The 15,519-nt window shown below is 37.5% G+C and overlaps 1 protein-coding gene and 1 pseudogene across 13 annotated transcripts in view; both read left to right on the top strand.

Moving 5' to 3' along the window:
• CEP112 (centrosomal protein 112) overlaps positions 1-15,519 on the top strand; it is a 327,899-nt gene that overhangs the window by 106,643 nt on the left and 205,737 nt on the right. For all 13 annotated transcript variants that reach the window (XM_039859703.1, XM_039859699.1, XM_039859702.1 and 10 more), the window contains one exon: positions 10,116-10,251. In XM_039859703.1, coding sequence (XP_039715637.1) covers positions 10,116-10,251 — 136 coding nt within the window. The remainder of the gene's footprint in view (positions 1-10,115; positions 10,252-15,519) is intronic.
• Positions 893-6,396, top strand: LOC120600184 (poly(rC)-binding protein 2-like; annotated as a pseudogene).

Raw genomic sequence — 15,519 nt, 5'->3', positions numbered from 1 at the left:
TATTTTGAAGTTTAAAGGAATTTTTCTTCACTGTGCACACTATAGCTGTTTTATCTTTAAAGATTGTTTTCTCAAGGTTTTCTTATTTTACCATAAAAATTTCAATTAGCTGAGGTAGAATTCTTTTAATTGATTTATTCTGCCCATCTTATAGGCATAAGTTAGTTTAGCACCAAATTATTATGTAAAACTTTAAACTGTTTTAACGTTTCATTACATTTATCTATATTGCTTTATTTCATACTTTACACACAGGTCTTCTTACTTCCTCAGATTGGTTTTCTTATACAGACTCTCGCTGCCTCTTTCCATTTCTGAGTTCTTATAGCTCTTAGAATTTGTCATAAAATATATGTAATATTACACTACTATTTGATTTTTTTCCTTGCATTCCTCTCTTTCTCCCTAACCAGGTTGTAGTTTCTTCCAGATAGGAACTATTTCTTATACTTACAAGTTTCCTACAATCCTTGACCAAGTGGATCTTAGACTTTGCAGCCAGGGTCCTTGCCTCAGCTCCTAGGACATGGCTGAGTTTCTAGGAGGTGGATGCCAGGATCAGTTCTTTTGAATCATAATTCAAATCCAGCTGACTTCAAGGGATTTATGGACCGCCTAGCTGAAATCCCTATCTCCTTAAAAGTTTTCTGAAGAGTTGAAGAGGATTCTGCATTTTTATTCATAACAAATGTGCTTCAGGCTAGTCATGGTTCTTCAAGGCTGAGGTTTGAACCTGGGAGCATGGCTCTTTGGGCAAGCCTAAATCATTGACAACAAGAGTCCTTGTCAGAGAGAGTTCCGTAGGACTTTTTTATGCTGTTGCCATACCGGTTTTGAACTTTGCCTCTAGTAGCAAAAGAAAAATCTCTAGCTGATTTAGTCCTGGATCACCATGGTTCCACTGAGCCTTATGTGTTTGCCTGTGGGCGGCTCAGTGCTGTCCTGTTTGAGCCAGGATTCTGTTCATCTGCTTCTGACACGACAGCTGCTGGCTTTCTTTGTTCTACCTTTACTGTCGTATGTGAGTCCGCTGACCCCTGAAGGGCTTCTAAGAAGGTAGTTCTGATTCACAGTAGTGCATGGCGATTGCTGCAGTGGAGATCTGCTTCCTGCGGACCCTTCTCTTTCCTTAAATGGGGTGGAATGAGATCTCTAAACTTTCTCCTGGTTTTCAGGATCCTGCGTTCAAACCTTTGCTATGATATTTAGTATTCATCTTTACCTTTTTCCTTTACTTGATGGAAAGACATGTTTCTCACATATCTTTCTTTGTTCATTATTATAAGTTAGTGGCTAAAATGTAGTACATCTTAACCGTTGTTTGATGAATGACTCAATGAAAGATTGAATAACTATTGTAAGCTCAAAACATTATGTTCTTTTAGTAAGAAGAAGAATGGAGAAAATCTTGTCAGGTTTGCTGTGGTCATTTTAAAGATAGTTTTGTTATTCTTAGAAACACTCTTTTTATCTTCCAGTGTATTTCAAAAGATATATTTGTATATGGCTTTTTAGGCTTCAGTGGTTATATGATTATCTTACTTGCAGCCCACTCTGTGACTCAGGATAGCACTTTGCCCTGGCGTATTTTGAATTGGACTGGCACCATGGACACCCACACGATATTTCAGTTGTGGTACATGTCTTCAGAAGAGCAGAAATGTTTGGCTGCATCATTTCCTTCTAAGGTCTTAAAACTTCCCCATAAAAAGTCACGTAAGCTGTGAACTGGTGTTCATTCTCCTTCAGTATTTGATAATCTTTAGGCTTCCTGTAGTTTTTAACGGTATGTCATTCCTCATTATCCATTGCACAGTTCTTCTCTATGTTGGCATCTACTCTTGTGAACTTACCTTAGAGAGTCGTGTATATTATCTTACACAACCCTCGATATGTTCTAAGTTTTAAATATATACTAGTATTGTTAGTTATAATGGTTTCCTATCACAGCTATAAAATATTACCACAAACATAATGTCTTAAGACAATTCATATTTATTATCTTACAGTTTTGGAGATCACAAGTCCAAAATGAGACTTAGGGCCTGAAATCAAGGTGTTGTCAGGACTGTACATTACATGTACAATGTAATGAATTGATATATGTGTATATTGCAAAATGATTAACATACTGTTAGTTAACATGTTTATCACTTCACATAGGTACGATTCTTTTGTATGATGCGAAGTTTTAAGATTTACTCTTAGCAACTCACAAACATACAGTATAGTATTGTTAACTATACGGTGCATTATATCTTCAGAACGTATTCATCTTATAACTGGGAGTTTGTACTCTTTGAAAACCTTCACCCAGTTCCTTCACCACCCCCGGCCTTGCCTACCCTACCCCCAGCAAACCGCTAATCCGTTTTATTCCTGAGTTTGGGTTTTTTTAGATTCCACAAATAAGTGAGATCATACAGTATTTGTTTTTTTCTGTCTGATTTAGTTTACTTAGCTTAAGTAAAATAAGATCCATCCATGTCATTACAAATGGCAGGATTTCCTTTATTGCTGAATAATATTCCATTTTGTATATATACGTCCCATTTTCTTTATCCATTCACTTGTTGATTGACACTTAGGTTGTTTTCATGTTTTGGCTATTGTAAATAATACTGTGGTGAATGTGGGGGATGCAGATATATCTTCAAGATAGTGACTTTATTACCTTTTAGTCTACATCCAGAAGTAGAATCGTTTGTACATAGGGTAGTTCTATTTTTAATTTTTCGAGGAAACTTCATGCAGTTTTCCATAGTGGCTGCACGAATTTACATTCTCACCAGCAGTGTGCGGGTTTCTCTTTTCACCACATCCTCGCCAACAATTGTTATCTTGTCTTTTTGATAATAGCTGTTCTAATAGGTTTGAGGTGATACCTCATTGTGGTTTTTAATTACATTTCCCTGATGAAAACAAAACAAAACAAACAACCCTTGATTTGTCTGTCTTTTGATTGTAGCTATGCTGGGTTGTAATGGTATCTCACTGTGGTTTTGATTTGCATTTTCTTGATCATTAATGATACGAGTGTCCTTTCCTGCGCTTATTGGCCAGTTGTATATCTTCTTTGGAGAAGTGTCTGTTTAGATTCTTCATCTGTTTTTAAATTGTGTTCTTTATCTTTTCATCATTGATTTGTAAGAGTCATTTATATATTCTTGATAGAAGTCTCTTCAGATATATGATTTGCAAATATCTTCTCCCATTTTCTTTTCACTTTTTGATAATATTCCTAGGAGCACAAGAGTTTTTGAATTTGCTAAAGTTCATTTTTATTTCATTTCCTTGTTTCCACTTTTGGTTTTATAACTAAGAAGGCTTTCCTTAGGTCAAGGTCGCAAAGATTTCCACCTATGTTTTCTTCTAAGAGTTTTATATTTTAAGCTCTTATATTTAGGTCTGAGGCCCATCTTGAGTTAATTTTTGTGTATTGTGTAAGGAAGGAATCCACTTTATTTTTTTGCATATGAATAAACACTTGTCTCAGCACCATTTGTTGTATAGACTATTTCTTCGAAATGTCTTGGCACCTTTGCTTAAAATCCGCTGATGATCACTGTAAGGGTTTATTTCTGGAAACTTAATCCTATTCCATTTATTTATATGTCTATCCTTATGCCATAGCACACTGTTTTTATTATTCTAGCTTTGTAATAAGTTTTGAAGTCAGGTAATATGAGTCCTCCAACCTCATTCTTCTTTTCAAGGTTGTTTTGCCTAATCTGGGTCCCTTGCATTTCCATATGAATTTTAGTGTCAACTTGTCAATTTCTTCAAAATGCCACCTGGGATTTTGACAGGGATTGTGTTGAATCTGTAGGTCAATTCGAGAAGTGTTTCCAGTACTAAGACCAATACTAATTTCCATCTTGCTGCATGGAAATTAAAGTTTCAGACATTTAGGTGTTCATAGCGTTTACCATTTTTTAACAAAAATTTAGCAGAGACCACTAGTTTTAGCAGTCATGGGAAGATGAGCCAAAGAAATGTATTCACTTATGCTTAGTGAAAGGTATTATTTTTAGTCCCTTTTAAGTCATAGCCGTATCTTAAATGTTTTCAACTCACTCACTCTAATCAGTTTAAATACCAATAAGCAGCCATGAACATAGTGATATAGCTGCTCGAAGGTCTTGTTTTCCAGCTCAGCTGGAAAAGGAATGGAGACTCTTCTAGCTGTTTTTCAGACTTCTTTGAAGTTTTTTGTTTTGTTTTGTTTTTCTTGGAGTTTCCAGTGGAGATGCCAAGCTGGCAGCAAATGAAGTATACTGTAATGTGAAGCCTTATAAATATATGTTGGATCTCTGCCATCGTTATCAAAAGTGCTGGTACAGAAATGTGCGAAGGGAAAAATTTCAAATTAAGGTTGGCCTGTACATATAAGTGTTAGCTTGTAAAGCTCAAGAAATACTAAACTGTACTCCATTAGTCCCCTGCATTCTGCCTTTTTGGAATAATTACGTACTTCAGAACATCCTTTAATCTGCGCTGGCTTGTGGTTTTATAAGAATGCAGCTTCTTTTTTCTTTGTGCTTTATATACTCAGATGAGGAAAATTTACTGCATTTTATAAATAAATCAGAGCTAAAAAGCAAATCTTCTTCCCACCTTTTTATCTTCATGGAGGCCCAGCTTTAAGGCATTTGAGTGATGCATTTATACTCGGCCCCACAACTAGTTCCACTAAAAAAAAGAAATCTTCAAAGTCACTTTTTTTTTTTTTTTTTTTTGCTTCTTATAGGACACGCTGTAAAATCACACAAAGGAATACTTGCTTATGTTAGTAGGGAGCAGACTTTTCTCTCTTTCAAACGCTGAAAGTCTTCTACTTCATTCCTTTGATAGAGTCAAAAGGATTCCTCATTAAAATGTCACTGCTTCCCCTTCCTGCCTGCTCCCCTTTTCCCCTCGGTCGCCTCCCACCTGCAGTGTTTGGCTTTCACCCCCACCAGTGCCCAAAGACTTGACTGTTCACAGCCCAGCCCCCCAGAACACTGCTCTGATGTGGACGCTGTTGGGCTTGAAGGCGGATTAACGTCACTCGCACCCTCTGGCTCCTTGCGCGTGGAAGGGAAGTTGGCAGTATCATCAGAAAGAAAGGAGAATCAGTTAAGATGTGCGAGAGACTGGTGTATGTGTCAGCATCTCAGAAGGAAATTGTCCTGAGAGAATTTTCGCTTTGGCTGGACTCACTGGTGCTTCAAAGCTTTTGCTGTGATCATTGACAGACTGGAAGAGGACATCAGCAGCTCTGTGACCAATAGCACAGCTGCCAGTAGACCTCCAGTCACCCTGAGGCTGGTGGTTTCTGCTAGTCAGTGTGGCTCTCATTGGGAAAGGTGGTTGCAAGATCATGGAAATACGAGGAAGTACAGGGGCTCAGGTCCAGGTGGCAGGGGATATGCCCCCCAACTCAACTGAGCGGGCCGTCACCAAGTGTGTGAAACACATCTGCGTGGTCATGTTGGTGTCCCTCTGAAGGGCATGGCCGTCCTGGACCAGTCCAAGCCATCCAGTTCTCTGGTCATCTTTGCAGGTGGTCAGGACAGGTGTAGTCCAGGAAGTGACAGTGCGAGCTTTCCCCACACCACCCCGTCCACGTGCCTCAACCCTGACCTGGAGGGACCACCTCTGGAGTTGACCAAGCTGCACCTGTTGCCAATGCAAGTTTCATTTTCCCATGACGCATGGATTCAGTGGTATTGAATCCAGCTCTCCAGAGGTGAAAGGCTATTGGCATTTGGATGCATCTGCTCAAACTACTTCTCGTGAACTCACCATTCCAAAGGATTTGATCGGCTGCATAATTAGGTGTCAAGGCGCCAAAATCAATGAGATCCATCAGATGTCTGGGCTGCGATCAAAATTGCGAACCCAGTGGAGGGCTTTACCGATAGGCAGGTTATCATCACCGGATCTGCTGCCAGCATTAGCCTGGCTCAAAGTCTAATCAGTATCAGGCTTTCTTTGGAGATGGGGGGCATAAGGAGCAGCTAAAACAATGCAGATTCATCCATAATCTCTTTCTGATGTTCAACACCTCCCATGATCCACCTGTGTAGTTTCCGAATGGTCAGCGATTCCAGGTTTTAAATAGTTTGTAAATTTTCAGTTTCTACACTTTATCATCTACTCATAATTTTTTAGTTAAAAGTGTTTGAATTCCTTTCTCTGTTCAGCAGTTAATACTGAGATCCATATTTAGTTTTATAAGCTTCTCCAATTTTTGTTTTTGGCTCATGACTTTTTTTCTGTTACGGAAATGTAAGAGTGTAATATTAATACATTTCAGTTTAGTTCTGTAATGTCAGGAATTTTTAAAAAAATTTAAAAGATCAACTGGAGTTTTTTCTTTGTGAATAGAAACTGGATGCCACAGTGAAAAAAGTGAATATCACCTTTTTATTTAAATTAAGACATTTTAATTATGTTAAGAGAAGATTCTTAAATATTAGTGGAGCTCAATGTATTTGTCGTGGTTTAGCTGGACAAGAGCATCGATTTACATTATGTAAGGCCTTCTTTGGTTTAGCTTTACTATTGAATCAGCTCAGCAGGTGTAATGGGACTAAAAACAGGTTGGGAGATTTCACGCATTTCCTTGTTCTTGCTATTTAATATAAAACATTATTAACTAAAAATAAGATGCCTTATTGTGCAAGGTTTTATTTTAATGATATTTTTAATATGGTCTCTAATGTATAGCTGATTCAGCCTAAAGTTTATGACTTTGATTTATGTGATCATAAGATAGTTACAAAGTAAATGAACTAAACTTAGGTAAGAATGAGAGGACATAGAGAAAATATCTTCCCTGTTAACTTGAAAGTGTTTAAATAGCTCATATGAATTATTGGACAAAAGTGTAAAACAACTGACTTTCAGTATTCATAGGCAAAATTGATATTTCAGCCATAAGTCATACAGTTTTATAATATGTTAGCAAAATTTTCTTTTGACTAATTGATTGTACACAATTTAAAATTATATGACCTGTAAAATTTTAAAGTTTTCAAATATTGTTCAATGTACTTTTTTCTTTCTAAGTGTAGACAGACTGAACAAGCAAAAGTAGGGCTTTGAAAAATTATCATCCCAATAGTGAAGCAGTCTTCCCAGGTGCCTTTCGGAGGGCCTCCTCAGTGGAAGAGTGACATCAGGTGGACTGATCTCTACAGTGTGGCACCGCCTGGCCCAAGCCCTGCAAGGGAAACATTACTGATTCATCAAGCACAGTGGCCTCTTCCTCTTAGCCTGGCCTCGGAGTTCTTCTACCGGAGAATTCTAGTCAGTCCTTTCCACACACCAGCCCATCGCCAGAACAGATGTTCATCACACATTCGTGACAACTGTCCGTCACATTTTCCAACCTAGGAGAATTCAAACAAAATACCCAGTGTTTGTCTCAGGGAAACCCAGCATATGACTTGAGGGTTCCTGCTTCTCGAGCAGAATCTGATAAGCAGGGTAAACATGCCGCCGGAGCAAACTAAAATTCCCTGTAGCGCTCAGAGTGCTCGGTCTTTGATGTGGTGATGTCCCTTGAATCAGTCTTCAGTGTGACATCCACTTATTAATCACCATTGTCTATCAACTACTATTAACATAAAGTGGCAAAAAACAAAACAAAACAAAACATCACTAGTATTAAGGCCTTGGAATTTGGCATCCGGTTAACATTAAAGCTGTTTTATTTTAACAGCATGTAAGAAAAATGGAGGACAATGTATATTCAGTTTCCTGATAGATAGTGAATTAAGTGGACAGCTTAAAGAAAAACTTTTGGAAAGTTCCAGAAGCCTGTGCCACATTGCGGTAAAATGTAGTAACTGCGAGCTCTGTCCGGCGTGCGGGATGACCTGGGATGGCTTTGCCCTCATGGGCCACATGCATTTTGGGGCAGAGTATTACCCTCTGTAAGCCCTTAACATGGTGGCTACGACTGTGAAACAGACACATAGGAGAAAAGGGATTTTAGTGCAAAAACTGCTTAGTTTATTACAGAATTGTATGGATTATTGTCATCTTTAGTTAGAAGGATGTGTAGGTGGGTATGGACAGATAAATAGGCACAGGTGGTACTTAACAATGAAAAAGAAAGGAAAGATGGACGCGGGGTACTTTCTTCCAGCCCATGTACAGAGGGCTGCTTATTTGTAGATGCTCCGTGTCCAAACTTGGGAGTGGGGACTCCAATCTATATATGCACTGCTACATTTTGTTACAAGGGACAGGAGAGTCCTGCCGAAGTGGAAACTAAGTGACACTCTTTCTTATCTGTCTTTTTGTCATTCAACCTTTGAGAAAAGTTTTCAATTTGGAGAGAAAAGTTTGGCATTTTGATATTTTTGTATTCCATTATGTCCTACTGGAAAACCTAGAAATTACTAAGTGTCACAGAGGGGATTTTAAACTAAGATCTGAGTAACTCCAAAAAGATCAAATTACTTTTTGTCCACTTCTTAAAGGACAGTGGCATCATTGTTTGGGAAATGTCTTTTCACCCCATTACGATGTTTCTCTAAAATTTGATTTATGAGTTAAATCAAATTCCTTAGCATTCTTCAGATTATAGTTCATAAGGTGATGATGTTTTCTATATGTATAAACTTTCCCATTTGGGAAGGTGAGCCAAGTTATTCTTCCTTATAATGTCTCTGTCTATTTGGGTTGCTGTACGAAAATCCTACAGATGGGGCAGCTTACAAACAACAGAAATGTGTTTCTCACAGTTCTGGAGGCTGCTAAGTTCGAGATCAAAGCACTGGCATGATCACGTGCTGATCAGGCCCTTTTCCTGGTTCATAGCCAGTGCCTTCTTGCTGTGTCCTCATGTGGTAGAAGGCACAGAGGATCTCTCTGAAGCTTCTTTTACAAGAGCAGTAATCTCATTTTGGGGGACACATTCAGACTATGGAATATGGCATCTAGAAAATCAAGAGAGCAGTATAGCTAGCAGCATATTGCCAGGACTGGATCCTGGTGTGACCCATTACTAGATGAACCTTGGAAATATTCTCTAAGCCCTGGTTTCCTGTTCTGCAAAAGTAGGGGTATAATAATACTCTTATACAAGTTTACTGTGAGAATAAATGAGAGAAGACAAAATATTTTGCACAGTACCCAGTACCTACTCAGAACTCAGTACTAGCCATTAATAACTTATAACCTAAAGCCTTTATTGTTTTCTCCCATCGACATGTAAAGACATCTTTTGTTTTGTTGGACCCTTTTGACCATATCATTTTAGTTCAAGGTATAAAGAAACGAGATGGTTATCAGTTCTTTGAGGCAGGTCTACTACAGGGCAGCAGAATAACTCCAGGCCGTCATGTCTCTCTGTCGCACCTGTCACCCGACAGCTCAACTTCTGCTAGAGATGCATGTTAGGGATATTTCTATTGATATATCAGTTTTTTAAAAAATTGAGATACAATTCACATACTATAAAATACATCTTTTTAAGGTGTATAATTCAGTAGATTTTAGTTTATTTACAAGGATGTGCACCCATCCCTAATTCCAGAACATTTTCATCACCAAAAAAATCATAAAAAAGAAAAAACAAAAAATTAGCAGTCACTTCCCATTTCCCCCTCCCCTCAGCCCTTGGCAACCACTAATCTACTTCCTGTCTCTATGGATTTATCTTATTTTGGATATTTCACATAAATAGAATCATATAATATGTGATCTCTTGTGACTGGCTTCTTTCACTCAGTGTAATGTTTCTGAGGTTCATCCATGTCATAGGATGTACCTGAACTTTGTTCATTGTCATGGCAAAATAACATTCCATCATGTGGATATACTACACTTTGCTTATCTGTTCATCACTTGGTGGAGATACATTGTTTTAAGCAGTTTTGATTGTAGGGAAATCTTTGAAAGTGGTTGTGCCCTCATCAGGCCACATAGTATGTGTCTCTACTCCTTTTCTCCTGAGACAAATTATGTCATCGTCAGCTTTTTAAAGAGAAGTTTTACAGAATTTAGATCAAAAAGTTGAAATCAGAATTTTATTTTAGAGAAGGTTAAATATTGTTCTTTCATTGAAGCTTAGTTCTTTTGTATTTTAACTCCGAAGCTTTTCTGAACTTTTCTAGGGAGAAAGAGGAGCAGCTAACTCGTGTGACGGAAGTTCAGAGGTTGCAGGCCCAGCAGGCAGATGCCGCCCTGGAAGAGTTTAAGCGGCAGGTGGAACTGAACTCCGAGAAAGTCTATGCCGAGATGAAAGAGCAGGTGAGGAGGCCACCACACCGTCCTTTTTGAAAGTCCCTCTCCCAGTAGGAAGGTACATTCTGATCTTAAATATGACAGAAATGTATTTACTTTTAAAGAAAGCCTTACTAAAATTAGCCATACGAAATTGGGTCAAGAATTCAGAATGAGAAAAGGATGCTGTCCTTGGCGGAGGAGGACACCCACCTCCACCAGAGCAGCAAAGGAAGAGGTGGCCCCTAGAGGCCGAGAACTAGGGCCCTGGGGGAAAGGGGTCAGCAGGCAGGCGCAGCCTGCGCCCTGAGAGCTTGCGAAGGGCAAGAGGCTGTGCTGTGCATCTTCGCAGTGGCTGCTCCTTGCTCCTCCTGGGCCACTGGGTGCACACTGACCAGCAACTCCCTGGTGGCCACGAGTGCAGCAAGGCGGTGGAGAACTGCCTATAGCTGTGCAGACAAGGAGGTGGGTCCTCTCTCTTCCTTGAGGAGTCCTTGATTGATCCTTAAATTAATGTCAGCATAATCATTTTAAAGTTACATCTACAAATGTAGAAATAGCAACACTTTGGGAGTGTGGATCAGCCTACAGGTAAAAAAACTCCATGACCATCGGGTTCTGTGGAGCAAGGATTCACGCTAACCATGTCTGTATTTGTTCATTTTCCACAAACAGTGTTTTATTGATCAGTTACAGCAAATCATTTTCATCTGGCAGTTCAGGAAGGCAGAGACTGTCTCTGGTGTTTGTATAAGTTAAATGGTGTGTTTTTCAGTTTTAAGAGAAAATAAAAAATTTGTAAAAGAATAAAGGGAACAAACACCAAGGTACCCATTATGAAGAATCAACAATTGTTAACACTGTTTATTTAAACTAAAACCTTACAGATGATGTTTAAGCCTGCTTTGTTATTCATGCCTAATTTCTTTATTCTCTCCTTTACACCTCTGAAGAAAACCACTATAACTAATTTAGTGTGTATTATTTCAGTCTACTTTATTTTCATATCTATCTATCTATCTATCTATCTATCTATCTATCTATCTATCTATCTATCTATCTATCTATCTTGTTTGTGAATATTATATGTGTTTTTTTATGCTTCTATTTTTTTAAGGTTAGGTAAATACTACAGATTTTATTAGTCTTGTTTTCTCTTTTATATTTTATTTTATATATCTGTGCCCTGTCCATGTTGATATAATACAATCATTTTAACATTGAATGTATTTTATCATATGAATATACCATTATTTTATTTATCAGCTCCCCTGTTCAAGGATATTCAGTTTATTTCAGGTTTTTTCGATTGCAGAGAACGTTGTAGTACCTGTTGGAGATTTCGTTTTTAGCTGGTGTTGTCCTCCTCAGACTTTTGAACACGCTGGGTCTCAGAGACCTTCCTGTGGGAGGTTTATGACTGAGCCCCGTCACGTTTACTATCTTGGAACTGTGTTTTCTTGTTATTTTCTCGATTCACATTTCCATTTACATTGAGTTGCGGGAACTCGGGTCCTGACAGCAGGTCTCAGACACCATTCTCTTTGTTTCTCTACTCATTGCCTAGGGTGAGAGCTAGGTTCCTGCCGAGGGCTTGTGCCAGAATGTGACTTCCAGTCCCTGCCACTTGTATGTGTACCTCTTCCCAGCTCCCCACTGTGATCAGAGCCCCGGCCCTAGAATGTGTGTCTGGTCCAGATGTCCAGTGGAGCCGCATAGGACACTCTGATCATCTTAACAAGTAAAAGAATACAGAAAATATTGAAAGAGGGGACCTGGCAAGAAGCTTTGTGTATATAGTTAAGAAGGCTAAAGACAAGGTGTTTCAAAATACTAACGCTGACAGTATAACTTCCTGAGAAAAGCTGAGATTGTGATAGGCACCCTTGGCTCAGTAAATGTACCTCTTGGGGCTGACGATGCAATATTAACAGATCACAGAATTCATGGGTAACTAAGGAGAAAAAACAAGCAAACAACAGTAAGACTTGTGAAAACTTTCCATAGGACAAGAAAAAGGCATTTGTATTCAGCAGTCACAAAAGAAAAGCATACTTCTGAAAATGATCTACTGTATAATTCAGGGAAAAAATTCAGAAAAAAATTACCTTTATAAGAAGACATGATCTATAGGAAAAAGGCCACATGTCAAGTAAAATGAATGCCACGAAACCTTGATACATTCTGGAAAAAGAATTGGACCTCAAATAGAGGTAAGAATAAAATGAAAATCCTACAAGTGTCTAGGCAAGATAAACCCGGTAAAAAAAAAAAATTAGAAAAATAATGGAGTAATGTTTTAAAGTATTGAAGGAGAAAAGGTATGACCAAGGAGTTTTTCACTTGCAAAATCAACAAGAAAACATTGTCTTAATAAGAGCTCACATAATGTATTCCACTCATTTGTCTTCTGGAAAAAATTACATGAGTGCATCAATCAATCCGGAGACGAAGCAAAAGACATCCCACACATGGGGAAACCATCATATTAAAAAAGATGAGTTGAGAACAATGGAATCCAACAAAGCAGAAACAAATTTAACTGTTATAAATCTAGTTACAAGATAGGATGCTAACGTTTATTGGTTCTTGAAAGAGAGGGGATATAGAAGTAGAAAACTCAAATTTAATAACAACTTAAATCTGAATCCCTAGATTACATTAACAAAGATCAAGAAGTCGTTGGATAATGAGAGGGTGGGAGGAGTACATGCTGAAGACTCAAAAAGATTCTTAAAATTAGGGAAACACAGGTTGAAATAATTGTGAAATGTATAAATGTAGGCATTGATAAAATTAACAAGATGTTACATTCTCATAAAAATCCTTAAAAGATAATAAAGCAAAACTTGAGAGGAGATATTGCCTAGAGGAGATATTGCCAAAGGAACAGAAGCAGAAACAGAACAAAATGTCCAAAATAAGACAAAGTATATAATTGTAATAACAAATATTAATAGGTTAAATTTTTCTAGTAAAAGTATTAATTAGCTGACTTAAATCCATATATATGGTATTTATAAAAGACACAACTAAAAGTTACACAAAAATTATATTAAAAAGATGATGAAAATATATCACTTGTAGTCAGATGAAAAGAAAGAATGTAGTATTATTACACAAATTAATATCAATCCACGTCAATAAACTGGACAAAGGACATATTTTTGCATGCTAAAGGCAAGAGTACTTAATCAAATATCAAAAGATATTAGGAATACATGGAGAAATTGACATAAAAAGCCATGGAGTGCTTAAATATTTTCTCCATCTTTGACAGATGGGGGAGACTAAACAAATAGGAGGTCTAAATAACACTTTATAAAATAGCTATGTTTCTATCTTCTACCCTTAAAATACAACACATTAAATTTCTACTCCTGTGGAACAGTTATAAAACTTAGCAGACCATAAGGAAACACCCAGTGTATTTCTAAAACTTGACATGACATAGAACACATATTTTTTACCACAAGGCAATAAAACCCGAAATTAAATTTCAATTAAAGTTGCTACATTAGACCACCAAAATTAAAAACTTTTGCTCTTTCAAAGACAGCATTAGAAAACAACAAAAGGAAGCAAGGCAAGCCAAAAAAAAAAAAAAAAAAAGGAAGAAAAGATTCACAAGTATTTCTGAGAACTTGTATTTAAAATATAAAAGCAATCTTACAACTCAGTAATAAGACAAACAGCCCCAGTTAAAAATAGGCAAAATATTTGGACACCTCACAGAAGAAGATATACAAATGACTAATAAGCATAAGAAAAGATATTCAGTATCATGATTCATCAGGGAAATGCAAATTAAAACCAAAATTAAATGCCACTACATGCTCATTAGAATGGTTAAATTTGTAAAGATTGGTTGATAATGCCAAGTGTTAATGAAGCAATGGAGCTATTATAAAGTGCTGGTAGGAAGGCTGCCAGTTTCTTAAAAAGTTAAGCATACAATGACCATATGTCAGCCATTCTGTTTTTGTGTTTAACCAAGATGAATGAAGACACATCCAGGCAAAGATCTGTATACATATGTCGACAGCAGCTTTATTCACAAAAGCTCAAAACTTGAATAATCAAATTTTTCTCAAAAATCGAAAGGACAATCAAAATGTAGTACAATTGACCCTTGAACAACCCATGAGTCAGGGGTGCCCATCTTTCACACAGTCAAAAATCCACTATAACTTTTGATTTCCCCCAAACTCAGTCGTTCCTACATATCTGCACAGGATCGGTTCCAGGACTCCTCACGGATACCAAAATCCGCAGATGCTCAATTTCCCCATATAAAATGGTTTAGATCAGTGCATACATACAGTTGGCTTCCCACATTCATGGACCCCCTAACCACTGATCGAAAACAGTATGGTATTTATTGAAAAAAAAAAAATCCACACGCGGGTGGACCTGCACACTTCAAACTTGTATTGTTCAAGGATCAACTGTACATGCAATGGAATACTACTCAGCGATAAAAACTAATGAGCTGCTGATACCCACAACATGGATGAGTCTCAAAATCCTGCTGAAAGAAAGAAGCTGAAAACAAGAGTACATACAGTAGGTTGTGTACTGTCTGAGTAATGTTGAATTTTATGTAAACAGATTATCAACCTGTTCATTGCAGAGCCAGAGTCCTATCTTATCTCCTGTGGGTGGGTTCCACTTCCAGTTAAGTTCCAGAGCTTTGCTCTCTTGCTTTGGGTCTGTGTGTATTGTGGCACTCAGAAGTGAGTCTCATTGGTGGTGATTTAACTCACTCTACCCGGTGACTGCAGGCACTCTGTCCCCAGGACAGATCATATGCTTGGCCACAAAAGAATTTTCAGTACATTTTAAAAGAATTAAAGCTATACAAAATGTGTTCTTTAACTCCAAGGATAAAATATACAAGAATAAAAATATACAAGAATAAGAAAACTGCGAAGTCTCCACATATTTGGAAATTAAATAACACACGTATAACTAACTCTTTGGATCAAAGAAGATATAAGGAATATGGCATATCATAAAATATGGCATATCAACATTTATGGAATGCAGCTAAAGCAGTACTTAGAGAAACATTTATAGCTTTAAATATCTATATCCAAAAAGTTCTCAAATCAGTAACCTAGACTTCATCTTAAGAAACTGGAAAAAGAAAAGCAAACAGAAGAAAGGAAATAGTATTTTTATATGTTGACAGAAAGCAAAGAAGTAAAAACAAAAATAGAGAAAATAGAGAAAATCACTGAAGCCAAAAATTGGTTTTATGAAAAGATACGCAAAATTGACACATCTTTAGCT

The sequence above is a fragment of the Pteropus medius genome, unplaced genomic scaffold (genome assembly GCF_902729225.1).
Source record: "Pteropus medius unplaced genomic scaffold, Ma_sr-lr_union100, whole genome shotgun sequence".
In the NCBI taxonomy this organism is placed as follows: domain Eukaryota; kingdom Metazoa; phylum Chordata; class Mammalia; order Chiroptera; family Pteropodidae; genus Pteropus; species Pteropus medius.
Note: the sequence above shows the minus strand (reverse complement) of the source record. Positions and strands in the feature narration are given on the sequence as shown.